Source organism: Anser cygnoides, chromosome 2 (genome assembly GCF_040182565.1).
Source record: "Anser cygnoides isolate HZ-2024a breed goose chromosome 2, Taihu_goose_T2T_genome, whole genome shotgun sequence".
Taxonomy (NCBI): Eukaryota; Metazoa; Chordata; class Aves; order Anseriformes; family Anatidae; genus Anser; species Anser cygnoides.
The window spans coordinates 108,756,454-108,772,285 of NC_089874.1; the positions used below are offsets into that span (position 1 = coordinate 108,756,454).

Here is a 15,832-nt window from a genome sequence, read left to right on the forward strand (position 1 = left end):
CAAGAATCTTTCTCTCTTCTTCTATGGAATACTGGGTTCATAATCACAGATTATTCCATAGCATTCAGAAGGCTCTGCATCAGCTCCATATCTATCATTGCTGCCCAAGGAAGGCTTTTGCTGTAACCATCATGGTGACATGTTGTTGTTTTGTCCAGCATGGAGTCAGGGACATGTGTGAAGTTCTTTTGGTTTCTATTCTAACTACAGAGGAACTTGAAATTGAGTCCTTGCTCCATCAGTTGTGGGGTACTTTTGCTGTCATAGCTCTTGTCCTTTATCACAGGCCTGCAATCAAGATAGTGGGTAGTGGGTGCCACAATTTCAAGGGCAGGTTGTCATAATGGCATGAACATTTTTTATTGCAGAAGCAACACAGTGTGTACACAAGCAAACCTAATTAAAAAACTTAAGGTTCAGGTTTTGTGTTTTGTTTTGTTTTTTTTAAGATTTTTTTTCTGATGAATCTTCAGATTATGAACATGCTCAATATAGGACAGTGCTGAGGTCCAGAGTTGAAATACTAGTAACTAATTGTATTAGTAAAGGAAATATGGGCAGTATTTTAGAGTAGCTTGATTATTTCAGCTGGAAAAGTTCTTGCATAAGGCTTCATTATGAATGACTGTTCAAGAGTAGCAATCTCAGTGCATCTTCTGAAGTCAATGCAACTACTAGTAAAATGAGTTTGATGTGTTTCTGCATAAAGAAAGGCTATCAAGTTGTCAGTTTTATTCTTGTTACAAGCCTGTAGCATTCTGTTGGCAGTATAGTCAGAAAGACTTGATTCTGTGCCCAGACCTGGGCTGACAGTTAATAAAACCATCCTTTCATAGTCTTGAAGTCAGAGAGAAAGAGTAAATAGGGAAGCTCTTCAATGTTATTTTCTCAGTTTTCCAACTGTATCCATACTTCATGAAAAAAATCTTATTTTGGACACTAATGAAAATCTAGATCAGTTTGTACGTGATATGTTTCTTTTGTTTCTGTTAAAATTTATAATAATAATAATTGCTACTGGCTGCTAATAAGACCTATGATTTTTCTTGGATTGAGTGGAGCTATCTAAAAGAGCTGTCTCAAAATTTGCTGGAGCCTTATGTTGTGTCATGGTTGCAGGCCATAGCTCATGTTCACACTGAGTGATCTGCACTGCACCTAGCAGAGTTTTGTGGACTATGCAGAGTCTGAAGCCACTTTCATTGCTCCAAAACCCAACACTTCGTGCCACAGTACGTTTAAGTCAGAACCTGACTTGCACTGTGGTGAGAGGTTATTGTTTACTACGAAGCTGTCTGGACAGACTATGTATTGCCAAATGATGGGGAAAAAAAAAAAAAAAAAGCAGATCTTTGAAGAATATAACTCTCCCTGCCACGTAACTTTCCTTATGTCTTTTACAGGGAAATGTTCCTACCCGAGAGAGCATCCATATGTATTACCAGAACCATATGATGAAACTTTCCAAGGAGTCAGGACTGGACTCAATTGATAAAAATCCCGGTCAAGCTTCTGGTTTGCAAGCTTCTGAAAGAATGGATAGTTTAGATTCAGCAGCTTCTCGTGACAGTATCTCCAGGTATTCATCTAATTTTATTTTGTGAAGGATAGAAGGATTGTACAGTAGACATAATTTTAGACAATGTCTAGGTATTCATGAACTTTCTAATGAATACTGAACAGTCCTTTTGATTTATCCATGCCATTATGACAATGAAAGCTCTGCTATATATTACTATTCCTTTACAGTGGTGCGCTCAATTGCAAGCAGATGATATAACTCCTTTTCCACTGCATGACTATACCACTGCTTTCTGTGGATTTTATACTCACCACTCCTATAGAATTAGGAGTTATTGACAGGGCTTCTGATCTTGTCAAAAATAACGGAAAATAAGAGCCTACTAAGGATGATTTTGGGATACTGTGTTAGGAATTCAGGCCTGGAGTTTAGGGAGCCATCATTCATTGTGAATATTTTGCCTTTGGAAAATAAATTCTTGTCTGTTACACACAAAGAAAAAAAGGCTTTACACTGAAAGAAAGAAAAAAAAAAACAACTCTCTTATGCACACAGATCATCTGAAGAGCCTGATTTCCTAACTACTGTTACAGTCCAGCAGAGCAACACGATGCATGAAATATCCATATCCATATATCCATATTTTTTTTAGAAAAACCACCTTCCTCATTCTTTTCTGAAGATGAATACTGTCAAGTCCCTTTCCAAAACTACTGCATGCTCCTGCTGCTCCATGCACACAGAGGCACATACATTCATTTCCTTCCCTTACAGAGGCAGCCTGTTCCCACCATGTCCCTGGTGTTCTTGACTTTTAAAAGACTGCAGAAATTGTCCAACAGCATCATGAGGAGGAGAAGGGAGGGCTTTGGAAATAAAAGCCTTTTCATAATCCGTTGCATTCTGCTGTGTCCTGTACTTCTCTGAAGTGTAGCAGTATCTTATTGTGTTTGATACTCCCTACAAACTCGGTAGCTTCAGTCTACAGTAGTGCTTAGCTTTTACTAATGACGTATGTGTAGATGCTAGCAGACTGAAAATAATGAGCATTTGCATTCCTTTCTGATGTTATTGAAAAGTAAGTGTCAGAGAGTGTCTGTGAGTACTGTGCTTCAACAAAATATTCACAAATTGCTCCCCAGGGCAAGCACTGGTCTTTGAGAGGTTCACTCCAGTAAAAACACCAAATCCTAGCAAATCTTTTTTGGTGGCTAGCTACCCAACCAAGCAACACCTTTGTGTTTTGTCTCAAAGTTTTATGGGAGTCAGATTACATGAGAAAAATGTAAAGCCAAATTCTATTGCCAGCTCAGTTGGAGTCAGTGGGATATCTGGAGGGCAGAATTTAACACAAAATTCATTCTCACTTAAAAACGAAATACTAATAACAGTCCTGCTTTCATTAAATATTTTTTGTCATGCTGTTTACTATAGATAGAAGATAGCATTCTTATCTAACAATGTTAGCAAGAACTTTAACTAGAAGCAAAGGGAAGTCAATTCCATAATGAATTATAAACAAGAAAGACAAATTTTGCAATTTTCCTATGTAAATTGTCCCTTCAATTAAATGGTATCCAGTGTTAAGATTCAATTACGTCTTCTTTCAGAATAAGCACCTATTTGTCACAATGCTTTGAGCATGTTTACAAATTTAAAATCTCTTTCAAACTCAGAGAATTCAGTGATTCTGTGGAGCTGCTTTGCAACAGAAAAAGTTATATCGAATATAGCAAACGTTTCAAATGCGTTACTGTCATCTGTTTCCCCAGATGTCACAGGACCTATTAACAGAGGAATAGCAAAAGCAGTATTGTGACTGGTTTCTCTAATCTTGAATTCTCTTTCTGGTAATAGAAAAGTAAATATTCTTTGACTGGCAGTATTTGCAATTTGTACACATCTGCTGTAATAATAATGACCTGTAATCAGAGGAAGCAAGAATGTGTCTGTTGATTGAATGATAATGCCATCTGTTTTCTGGGGCATACTTGCATGTTTCTTCCTGGGATTACAAAAGAGTTTATGAGCCATTTTTATAAATGTGTAGTGTTTTAAACTTCATATGAGTTTATCAAGTGTGTGATTTTTTTGAATTGCCCAAATAATAGAGGAGAATATTTTGCATTCGAAAACAATGGTTTCCAGTAACATTAAAAGCAACTAATTAAATCTAAAGCATCCTTGTGATCATGGATCAAGGATTACTGTGGAAAACTTCTGGGAAGAGGTGGAGGGTTTCTGACGAGCATTCTGGTTATCCTTTGGTTGCCCTGCACAAGATTCTGTAGTGAATATTAGCTCGATGAGTAAGATGGGCATGTCTGGAAATAAAACTCAACTTCAGAAGCAGAGAAGCTATTCCATTATAATAATTCATATTCCTCAGGGCTGTAATTACCTAAAGTATGATCTCAGTGCTCTAAACAGTGGATTTTCAGAGGGGAATTCCCAGGGAGAGCAACCCACCTGATCAATTGCAGGAACTGTAAATTTCTCATGAAATTGAAGACTGACCCTTCTAAGTCTTACCCAGGAATGTTGTTCTTAGTCTAGATAGAACTCTAAAAGGAGTTTTGTGGGATTTTCTCTTAAACTAGGGGACACTTAGCTCTTATTTATTTGCTGTCCTTTTACTGTATAGAAGCTAGAGGTACAATGAGGTATTCATAATGTGATTGTTTGGTTTCTCTTTGTGTGTAAATACTCTCGTGTCCTAAAGACATAGTGCAAAGTTCACATGGGCCAGGAAGAGAAGAGACTGTTGCTATTTCTTAACAAACTCATGTGCACCACCAGAACTGATCCGGAGCTAGCATGGTAGAGCATTTCTTGCATTTTTGTTTCCATTTGGCTGATGAACTGTTTCTTAGGTTAAAGAGCTTGTGGGTTTCATGACCTACAGTTATGACAGAGCAGCTAGATGCAAAACCAGTCAGATTTCGGGATATCCAGGGGTTTATACGTGGACCCATTTGTATTCATTTTTATACCTTCACAAATAGCTTCTTCATTTGTCAGCTCTAGCTGTATGTAGGCTTTTATAGGACCTGCAGGTGGGAATCCCTAGCCCTCCTGTAAGACTGCGTAGACAGGTGTCGTCAGAGTGTTTGTGGACCCCAGTTTTTGTCTGTGTTTCCCTCAGATAAAGTGTAGGGCCTGGGACATGGAGTACTGGAGAAGTAAAGTTTGCCTTGGGAGGCAGGAGAAAGGACGACAGGAAAGTCCCAGTTTGGGGCTGGATCTGGGTCTGACTTAGGAGCATGTGTGATAGTAAATGTTTGGGGTTTTTGCTTGCAGGTGTGGGAAGTGTACTACTAGTTCATAAAGGTAATGCCAGTAAGTAACAAATATATGGAAAGAAAAAAGAAAGAAAAAAAAATAATAAAATTTGTAAGTCACCCTTTAACTAATAAACTTGCTGGGAAAGATAAATTTGTTTAACCAAAGGGAAGTAATAAAGTAAGAAATTTCCCACTCACACAGGATAAAATCATCTCTGCTATATATATCCCCATTTGAAATGGATACCCGATCAACTTTATATAAAATGCTTGAACTCAGGGCTTTTAATGAACCTTCAATTTAAAATACCTATTCCTTGAATGATTTCAAGAAGCTAATGGTTTTCAAGGTCTCTAAGGACATGAATTTGAAAAGTCACTCAGGAAGATATGCTTGGATTACATTTATATGCTAGTCAATCACTGAGTCAACATCAGCTTTGCCAAATATAAATCTCTCCACTTTATTGGAGTTCTCATTTCCTCCATTTTCTGCAGCATGTTCCTGGAGAAGTACATATAGAATATACACACTGTAGTACAGCTGTTATCTCATACACATACCTAGACATTTGAGGATCTAGAGCAGCTGCTCAGTAGATGCTTCATCAGATTATTCATCCTTCATTTAAAACATCTACCTGATCCATATTATTGCAAGGACTAAATCTGGGCCAATGTTTTCATTTATTAGGATTAATAAATATTTTTCCCTTGATTTTTCTGGGACCCAGGTCAGAACTTATCTGTTGTGGAGGGCAGTTGGAATATGTTTCTTTCATTGAAAAATATATGACCGGCTGCATGCCACTTGAATTTCAATAGCTGTTCTGCTGAAGGTGTTTGGAAAGTTCCAGCTGGGCTATGCCCGCTTTTAAAATACTTCAACACCTTAGTAAGAGGTGTTGCTTTTTAAAATAATAAATTCAGCCTTTGAGTTGTAAAATAACATGGATAATACTGTAGCACAGAGACATAAAGGTAACCTACAAATATAGATTGACTACCTGCTGCCATCACCCATATTTTAGCACCAAAACCTCACTGATAGTACAACCCGGCATGCTATACATGATGGGAAGCCTCCTGCATCCCGAGCCCTTGGTGGTCAATAGCACAAAGCTCCCACTGACTTCCATGCTGCTGAATCAGGTCTCCAGAGTGGATCTCCTCTTCCTGAAGGAAGCAGCTTTCTGTGCCCCATCAAAATCCTGTGCAGACAGTCCTCCAAGTTTTGTCTGGAGGACACGTGCACCTTTGTGCACACACAGAAATAATAAAGTGGCTTGTAAAGGGTCTTGGCCAAGTGAGCTGACAGGACAGGGCTGCCCCTGCCATTAATATTGTTTTTAAGGAAAATATTTTACAATACCTTTGGTATCTTGGTAGCATTTTTTGTCTAAAATAAGACCAAAATGTTCTTTTTAACCCTGTCCACTCTGTCAAAGATTGTCAGTGAGCATAGGTCTAAGAAAAAGTGCTTTTTTGCTGCACATATTTTGCTGTATTCTTCTCCATTTGCCTGAAGACAACAATTGCAAACAGTCACTTCATACCAGCAGTTTTCTCTTCACTTCAAGCTAGCAAGACCACAGTTACACAGAAAATGCCATTGCACTTCCTTTCTGATCTCTTTCCCTACTCTCTGTGCCCTGGACACATTTAATGCTTGCCAAGGAAGCAAATCTCCAGCTGTTGTTGCTCATGTGCACAAATGGAATCAAAAGAAAGAAGAAAAGTAGAGTGTAAATCCTGCATTTTGGGGTCCTTTCTTCTCACACTATATCTGAGACTCAGGCAGGTGACTGCATGTGTTAAAACACCAGGTCCTTCAACATATGTCATAGACATCTATGTTTTTCAAAGACTTTTACAGGAGAAATAGTTCTTTTACCTACCATATGTCATTAATGTATTTGCTTCTTTCCTGTTGCTATGTTATATGCTTGTATTTAAACATGTACTTTCTTTCACATAACTCATCCAGTTCTTCTTCTTTTCTCCAGTAACACATAAATGCTCAATGTATGGTGTATGTCTCTGGTGTCCTGGTGTATTTGATAAATGAAAGGAGATAAGGGTTTATCATATCTGTTCTCCCTTTCAAGAAGTGCATGTTTCTGATTTTGAAATCATTTTTAAGCTGCAATTGAAATAAATGAAATCTTCTGGAAAGAATCATCAGGACTTCCTACTAAATATCAAAATAAAAGCCATCCCATGCAGCAGGTTATATTTGGCATGCATCTACTGGCTAAGTAACATATCCGATTTGGCTCTTCAGTTCGGAAAGAGGATTAGCCAATGTCTGACAGATATTTTTCTATTTGTGGAATATGAGCATATTCAGGTTTAAGGGCTCTTTTAGGAAATTGGCTTGTACCTATGCAAAAGGTTCAACACAGCATATCATTAACAAAACAGAATTTGTACAGAGGAGGTCACTTCCCAAAGCATTTTGGGAGGAATTTGGAAATTCTGTGGGGAAACAGAGAAAATAAAACCTCGTAGCCTATGTACGTTGGTGCCCCTGGAAAGCATGTAGAATATCGTGATGTTTTCATATCTCTTTGAATAGTGAATACATAGTTGTTGGCCTTCTATAGCCCCTGTATGAATAGGACTATGAACAATAAAGATGCATTTACATAGTGACCCTAAACAAATCCTTATCTTCTCTCTGAACCTTTTGTCTCTGTGTCTGTGTTTTGCTGCATGGCAAGCACATTCCTGTACTAAACCATGTAGAGTAATATCATTTGTATTTAACATTGTCTTTGTAACTGTTTGCGCTGCTAGCTGCTACACTGAAGCAACCATGCTGTTCTCAAGGCAGTCAACCCTTGATGATTTAGATGGACCAGACACTGTTCCTAAAACAAGTGAGCGCGCTCGACCTAGGCTTCGTAAAATGCAGAGCATGGATATGTCCTCCTCATCAGCTGACAGTGGCAGTATAGTGTCAAGGTGCTTAACTCATGCATGCTTTGTTCACTCATTTACCCATACCATTATACTTGTTGCAGTGTATATAAATTTGCATTTGCAGATCTGTGGTGTACAGAGTGGTTTGCATGGTTAACGGAAGCTTTACTGCCTTCTGTGTCGTGGCACAGTTCTGAGGTTCAAAGTCAGGGTCATAAGATAGGACTTCTTTGTTGTTTCACTTCTTATTCTGTGTTTTTGTTTTTCATCCTTTATTCATGTATTTTTAAAAGTCTGTCCACTACGTTTCATTAAAATGGCTGTGTACAAAGAAACAGACTCTTAAGTCTGTATTTATTCAAAGAAGAGTCTGATTTTTCAGAGTTACTAAGCTGATGATTGTTCTTATAGAAACTGGAAGCTGGAAGTGAAGTTTCTCAGTTAATGCCTTATCCTAAATATGGACTTGGGTGTCTAATTTTAGAAACTGAGATAGGCAAGTATTGGCCCTGTTCTTTCAATTTTTAGTTTTCCCCCACATAGGAAAGATTGTTAAATATGTTTTGATTTCTTTACCATTGATTTACAGTCTGTGAGGTGTTGGAATTAAGAAAAGGAAAATTGCTATGAAAAGATAGTGAATATTATTAATATCCTGCTCAAAAAAACAGTTCAGAGCCATTCACTCATTTTAGAAGGTAAAACTCAGGGATTTATATGACATTGTGAAATAAAAACAGTGTTTCAGCTAGTAATATAAATATGACATTTCAAAGCATATTAGATCATTCTTTTCCAAAATTTTAAGTGTTTTACAAATTTTTAGTGTTGATCAGTTTTGAAGTGATCTGATTTTATGTTTTTTGTGCATTTTAACCAGAATGATTGCTAACAGGAAATATCAAAACATACATCCCAATAACACTGTTTCAAATTCTGATTAAAAGTCTACTAGAAATAAAGTTATCTAACATAGCCACAATAAGTTTAGAAACAGTGTAAAAGGAAAGAGATAGAACTTGGCAGGAAATGGTAGTGCCAGCTGGCTTTGGCAGTGAGGTTTTCTTAAAAAGGTTATACTTTATGTGAAATCATGGCCTCATTCATTTCTCTGGAGCTGTGTGAAACCTGGATTTGTCTCTGTTGACATAGAAGTACACCCAGCCAACAAAAGACACTAAGTTGATGCCTTTTGTCTAACCTTTGGAGAGAGGCTGAAATGGAGATTGAAATAAAGAAAGAGTAGTGTTCTAGGGGAAAGATAAAAAAAAAAAATACTTGTGAGGGAAAAAAGGGTGAAAGCAAGGCCAAGAAAATTTGTAAAAAATGATGGTGTCCAGATTCCCATCTGGAGTCATCAAGCTGCATGAATTTACATCAGCTAAAACTGTTGCACAGCACAGAGCATTAGGAGAGAAAGTGATTATGGACTTGCAAAGCCGACAGTAAGCAAGGTGTACAAGCAGAGAATTGAACAGAGTGAATAAGAACAGTTGAAAAAGAATGTAGGTCCATATGGAAGAAAAGCAGGCAGGTAAAGTTAAAAAGAAATGAAGACTGTAAAGAAGAACATAGGGCAATCTGAAGGTAAGCAAGATACCCTCTTACTGGAACAGTTTTATAATCTGGATTGCATTTCTCCATTTTTGCAATTTTCTTGTTCTTTTACTTGGAATCCAATTTGACATGTGTTTTCAGCTAGTTTTCCAGCTGTATACAGGGTGGTTGTTAGAAGCACCATGTTTAGAAGGAACCCCACAACTGTCTATCATTCACCACAGAGCATGCTTTAAATAGATGTAACAGCAAGTTCTGGTTCTGGTAAGAAAGTGTTTAAACTGCTTTCAGAAAGCTCTTGATAATGATATTCATTTGTCCTTTCCTGGTGTGAAAAGATAGTGAATCACTGTGAGTACACTGGCATGCCATTCGGGGGCAAACAGACCCAGATGGTCCCTCTGTGTAAGAAGAGATCATGTTGTAATGTTTTCTACCAAGCGATGTGAACTTTGAGGGTCTTGGGGTGCAGTGGGGTTGCTCAGCTGTCTGCATAAAGGTAGAATGAACAAATTTCATTTTGTGATAAGCCTCATAAGCCTTAACTCTCTCTCTTTATCCTGCCTTCACAGTGAACCTACGCAGGTCACCATGCTCTATTCTCGTCAGGGGACGACAGAAACCATTGAGGAGGTAGAAGGGGAGCATGAAGAGGAAGGAGCTCATTCTGCTTCAAGGCAGGATGAAGAGGAGGTGGAAGATTATAGCCTGGGTTCAGAAGGAGCTGCACTTACTCCTGATACTGATGTGCCATTGTACTCCACCGTGGATAGCAATGCAGAAGCTCCACCTTCCTATAGCAAAGCTGTCAGCTTTGAACACCTTCCTTTTGGCTCCCCCGATGACTCAGCTGGTAAGAGCCTCATGATGGTGAGCCCAGATGACAGTCGGACGGACAGACTTAATGATACGATTCTCCCTCCATTGACGCATGAGCTAACGGCTAGTGAGCTGCTTCTGAACAAGTAAGGACCTTTGAGTGGGGAAAATTTTTGGTCCCAGTCTCTGAAGTTTTGCCATTGTGGTTTTTTTTTTGTTTTTGTTTTTGGTTTTTCTCTCAGAACTAGTCTATGGTTTTTTGATACAGACCTTGTGCTAAGTTTGATTTAAGGGAAGAAGCTCATTTCCTGTGCAGTTGTTCTAATTACAGATTTCTAAAATGATTCAAATTCATGCTGGAAAGAATCTCTGCTTTCTCCCCAGATACCATAGCTAATTGTTCCAATTAGCATCAGATTTCTGTACTCCAATAGCCATGGGTTCAAGGGCTTTTCTAAACATTCCATGCGGACAGGGCTTCTCTTCTCCAGACAGCTGTGATTTCAAATAATCTGCTTCCAGAGCTATCTGGGAAAATGTTTCTCTTTTTATTATTTTGGATTACTATAAGGGAAACTCTGACCTTTGGCAGACTATTTGTTTAAGCCAGTAGTATTTGAAGGCTATGTAGAGAGACCACCTTGCTAAGTGCTTTCACAGGGGATAGGATGCTCCCTCTTTGCTCCTCAGACAGTGTGCTCAGTAGTGCCAGTGGGCTCAAATGGTGCCACAGCTCTTCTTCCTCTGCTTTCTGGCCTGACCCAACTGAGGGAGAGTTTCCATGAGTGTAATGACAAAATCTTAAACCACCTTTCAAACTGACTACATCCCTACATCTAGAGAGAGAGAGGCTGTATAGATCTGACATTGTAAATGTAAATGTAAATGTAGTGTCCTTTCTTCTAGCTGTCCATAGTTGTTCTGACTTTCCACCTAGATCTCAGATGAGGGCACTCCTTAGGAAAAGGAAAGAGAATTGAATATGTGGGATTTATGTAGTAGTTTCTTGCTGCCTTTTCTATTATTTGAGTTAGGTAAGTGGGAGGAGATCGGGCACATATAATGATCAAGAGCATTTATTATGTTCTAATCTCATGTTGTGGGGCTATTCATACCACGCATATCCTGATGGACCTCTGGATCTTCTCCTAATTCCTGCCTGTGTTAATAAATCAGATACGAATCCAGACAGGGCCACACCAGCATTGTGTGATTTACATGAAGTGTGCTGGCTGGGCGACTGTAGGAAAGCTACCAAGTCAATTCTCTGGGTAAATTAAAAAAACATCAGAACAGTGCTTCTAATTATTTTGCTTGAAGTTTTGTGAGCTTAGATACAGGTTATTTGATTATAATACTGAATCCCATTTTTTTTTTTCTTCATTATACTCGCCAACAGAATCTTATAGTTTTTCAAAAGGAAAAATAATAGCAATTAGCAAAGCATCTCTTGTGAATTTAATTTTTATTTAATTTATTGCACTGTGCTTCTAACAGGATGTTTCACGATGAAGAGCTAGAGGAATCAGAGAAATTCTACGTTGGTCAGCCTCGAGTCTTGCTTCTTATTTATGCCCTGTACAATACCTTGGTGGCCCGGTCAGAAATGGTGTGCTATTTTGTGATCATTCTTAACCACATGATCTCTGCCTCCATGATAACCCTGGTGCTTCCCATCCTTATATTCCTTTGGGCCATGCTGTCTGTTCCTCGGCCAAGCAAACGCTTCTGGATGACAGCCATTGTCTACACTGAGGTATGTTGATGTTTTTGCAACTCTGTATGTCAAACCTAGAAAAGTGAAGTTGTAAGCTTTGCATGGTCTCTTTTCTGGTTTTGATCTCTAGGATCCAGGGGCCTGTGGCCTGTCATATTAGTATAAATATTTTCTAACATCCTTTGCAATTTCTGTGGTATAAGAAGGTCTTGTTTGTGTTTTTCTTCACTGCAAAAGGTGACATAGGTGACATCCTTCCTGGCATGTAAAGCAGTTATCACAGAAATGGACCATTTATAATCAGCTACTGTGTAATCGGTAATCAAGCGACAGCATACACTGCCTGTGGTGTCTCAGGTACCACTGAGCACTATCTGTTGGTAAATGCTGATTTTAGTCATTGATGAACTTTTTGCTCAGGAAACATAAACTGTTGTTCCTCTGTAGCAATGAATGTTTGCTAATCTTCTTAAAAAGCTGACAAAATAGTCATATGTGTCTCCTCTTAATGTTATGAGGCTGCCATGCTTAGAAAACACCCCAAGTGTGTTGTGTTTCTGAACAGGTGGCCATCGTCATCAAGTACTTCTTCCAGTTTGGCTTCTTTCCTTGGAATAAATATGTGGATTACACAAAAGATAAACCTTACCATCCGCCCAATATCATTGGCATTGAGAAGAAAGAGGGCTATGTGCACTATGATCTTGTTCAGCTCCTTGCTTTATTCTTCCACAGATCCATTTTAAAGGTAAAATGATTTTTTATTTTATATTTAATGTTTTCGTTTTTTTTTTTTAGTCATTCATGTTATATTCCAACACAACAAATTTGTCGTCCCCCTAGTGAACACTGTGATAAATGTCTACGATAAATATCGTAACATAAATACAAGTTTGAAATGCTCTTCTTTTTCTTCCATTAGTGCCATGGATTGTGGGATGAAGATGAGAAAGGGGACAGCTCCAGTAATAAAGAGGATACTGATGATGAGCTCTCTCTGACAGGAGGCAGGAGAGACTCTTCAGGCTCTATGAAGTCTGTCAATCTTGCAGCATCAGTGGAGTCCATCCATGTCCACTTCCCCGAGCAGCAGACCGCAATCAGGAGGAAGAGCTCTAGCAGTGCATCACAGCTTTCTCACAGATCCAGCTTCTCCTCTCACAGATCTAAGAGAGGTAAATGTCATGGCATTTCTGGGATTTGAAGAGCGAATGATCATTTCCCATAGGATCATCCTGCTGAAACATTGTGCTGTTGCTGTGGAGAACACAGAGACTACCGAATGCTGTTGCTCCTCTGTGAGGAAATAGGATATGAACCAAAATATCTTTTGCATTTGAACACGCTCCAAACCTTCCTAAAGTTCAAATGGAGAGCTGTACTTTGTGATTCAGTATGTTTTTAAAATGACATTACCCAAAAGCTGGGAAAGGAACGTTCAGTGTGGCCCAAATCCAGAATTTCTGGTTCAGTATAATCCCCAGCTAGAGGGAATTCAAAGCACATGTATTTCTCATATCTACATTTAATGGTACTTAAAGTGGAAAAAAAAAAAAGAAAAAAAAAAGATTAGGAATATTGAAACAGATTACCTCTTCTGAAAAAGAAGGGCTTACTACAGCCTGAATAATGTATATTACCAATTGAGATGACTGAGTCAGAACAATCAAGAATTTGCCTTTGGCACTATTCTTCTCATTTTAGTTATTAATCTAGATCTGCTAGTTGTTAAACCTATACTGGATATTGTCAAGATTTTATTGTATCAGAAAAAAATTACCATATGGATTTATTTCAAAGCGTCTTTCAAATGTGGGACTCAGCTTTGCGGTAGAATTTTCCAGATATATTACTTTCTAGTTTTTGTATTTAAACTTTGAATTTGAATTAGCTTCCTTCTCTTCTCTTTCCCTCTCCTTTTTCTCAGGAAGTACCAGTACAAGAAACAGCAGTCAGAAAGGAAGCAGTGTGTTAAGCATCAAGCAAAAATCTAAGAAAGAGCTTCTTATGGAAAAGTTTCGAGAACAAATGATCAAAGCCAAGGCCTTTACAATTAAAAAGTGAGCAAAGTGCAGAGTTGTATGGGCTTGGGTGGGAGGTTGCAAACAGCTGACTAATGCAGTAAAATTTTAAAGAGAGCAGGTTACTGATTCTGTTAATTCAAATGGAAGAATGGATATGTATGCTATTCATTATATTGGTATGCTTTCACCCTAAGTCCCTATGTCCCACCAGCTGAACTTCAGACAAATTAGCAGAGGTTCAGACAGCACTGCAAGGGTGTTTACCTGTCTGATATGTAGCTAAATCTCCTGTGTGAACTGATTTGGGTGCCTATGTGTATTTCTACCAAACAAATGCCAATACCATGCTTAAGCAGCAATCAGTGCAAGGAACTGGTGTCTCTGTTGACCTGTGAAGAGGCTGTCAGAGAAGTGTATCTTCACAAACATTACTCATATCACTTCCAGACACTTTTCTTCAGTGCCAGTTGCAGTGTTGTTAAATTACATTGTGATCATTGTTGTTTTAGGACTCTCCAGGTGTATGTGCCCATCAGACAGTTTTTCTACAATCTTATTCATCCAGACTACAGTGCTGTGACTGATGTGTATGTGCTGATGTTCCTCGCAGATACAGTGGACTTCATCATCATTGTGTTTGGATTTTGGGCTTTCGGGGTATGTCATAGAGGGCATCTGTATGTAAATTGTCAGTTGGGACCCTTGACTCTTGTGGATGCTAGGTTCCATGTGAGTGTCGTCTTTCCTCAACAACTCTGTAACATTTTCCTTTTCAGAAACACTCTGCAGCAGCAGACATCACCTCTTCATTATCAGAGGACCAGGTCCCAGAGGCGTTTTTGGTGATGGTGCTCATTCAGTTTGGTACCATGGTGGTAGACCGAGCACTGTACCTCAAAAAGACTGTCATGGGAAAGGTCATCTTCCAAGTCATCCTTGTTTTTGGAATACATTTCTGGATGTTCTTTATCTTACCTGGAGTGACAGAAAGGTATAAACCTTATAATTGGACAATATGGGTTGAAAAGTCATGCTCTACCAAGTTATTTGAATGTAAATTTGAGAGGGTTATAGCTAAGCTTTGGAATCATAAACAAATTTCTTAGTCTCATTCCTAAACAGAATGTCAAAATGTCTTTCTACAGCAGTAACTGTGGCCAGTGTAGGTTTGAGGAGGTAAGAGCTAGATTATACAAGTATGCAATGAAATATTCTCAACTTGGGTCAAAAAAATAGCAGGTGAGAGAAAGTTTGCCTGTAACTGACCGTTCAGCTGAGACAATGTTTGCCTCTGGTTTGGTTTCCCACTCCCAAGACTGGTTTATGTCTTTTATGAGATAGCTGCTGGATACAAACTGAAGTAACTCAGAGAGCAGTGATCAGAATTTTATTCCTCTCCCCTTCCAGCTATGCCATGCATTCCTCCATTTACACCCTTCTTTCATATCAGGAACCTTGCTTTTTTGGCTGCACACTGATTTAGAAGACTTAATAGAAAATGTCTCTCTCAGGGTAACCTGTACCTTGTCACTCTCCTGGAATGTGTGAACTAACTATGGATTTGAATCTCCTTAGAATGAAGAAGGTCTAAAGCCCATGTCTCTTCTGAAGAGCAAAATTTCTTTTCCCCTGCTTCTGTCACATGGCTTTGGAGGTGGTGTGGATGTAGTCACCTGCTGTATGAAATCTTGTATGACTTGCCTGGTCCAATGGACCTGAAAATCTAACATCTCTTATTGCATGGCTCAAAGCAGTCTGCTCTGCAGAGGGGTTAATGTTTCTTCTCTAGTGTTTGGCTAACTCCCCTCCTACTTTTGACTTTAAACTTTGCTTTACTCCATTGACTACATAGAGAATTTGGGCCTGTCACTTGGGCACATTTCACTTCATAAACAGTTAAGTTATTGTAAGGGAAAAACAAAATAGGAGCATAATGTAAGAAAGAAAGAAAGAAAAAGTCTTATTTCCTCTTAAAAACTGATTG

General features: G+C 38.6%; 1 protein-coding gene across 4 annotated transcripts in view; it reads left to right on the plus strand.

Annotated features, from left to right (window-relative positions):
- The window catches only part of PIEZO2 (piezo type mechanosensitive ion channel component 2), a 313,186-nt gene that overhangs the window by 281,613 nt on the left and 15,741 nt on the right, over positions 1-15,832 (plus strand). For 2 of the 4 annotated variants that reach the window (XM_066992758.1, XM_048077088.2), the window contains 9 exons: positions 1,404-1,579; positions 7,606-7,773; positions 9,861-10,253; positions 11,605-11,863; positions 12,390-12,572; positions 12,747-12,999; positions 13,752-13,884; positions 14,358-14,505; positions 14,625-14,839. In XM_066992758.1, coding sequence (XP_066848859.1) covers positions 1,404-1,579; positions 7,606-7,773; positions 9,861-10,253; positions 11,605-11,863; positions 12,390-12,572; positions 12,747-12,999; positions 13,752-13,884; positions 14,358-14,505; positions 14,625-14,839 — 1,928 coding nt within the window. The remainder of the gene's footprint in view (positions 1-1,403; positions 1,580-7,605; positions 7,774-9,860; positions 10,254-11,604; positions 11,864-12,389; positions 12,573-12,746; positions 13,000-13,751; positions 13,885-14,357; positions 14,506-14,624; positions 14,840-15,832) is intronic. The other 2 variants (XM_066992759.1, XM_048077086.2) reach the window with 1 other exon arrangement.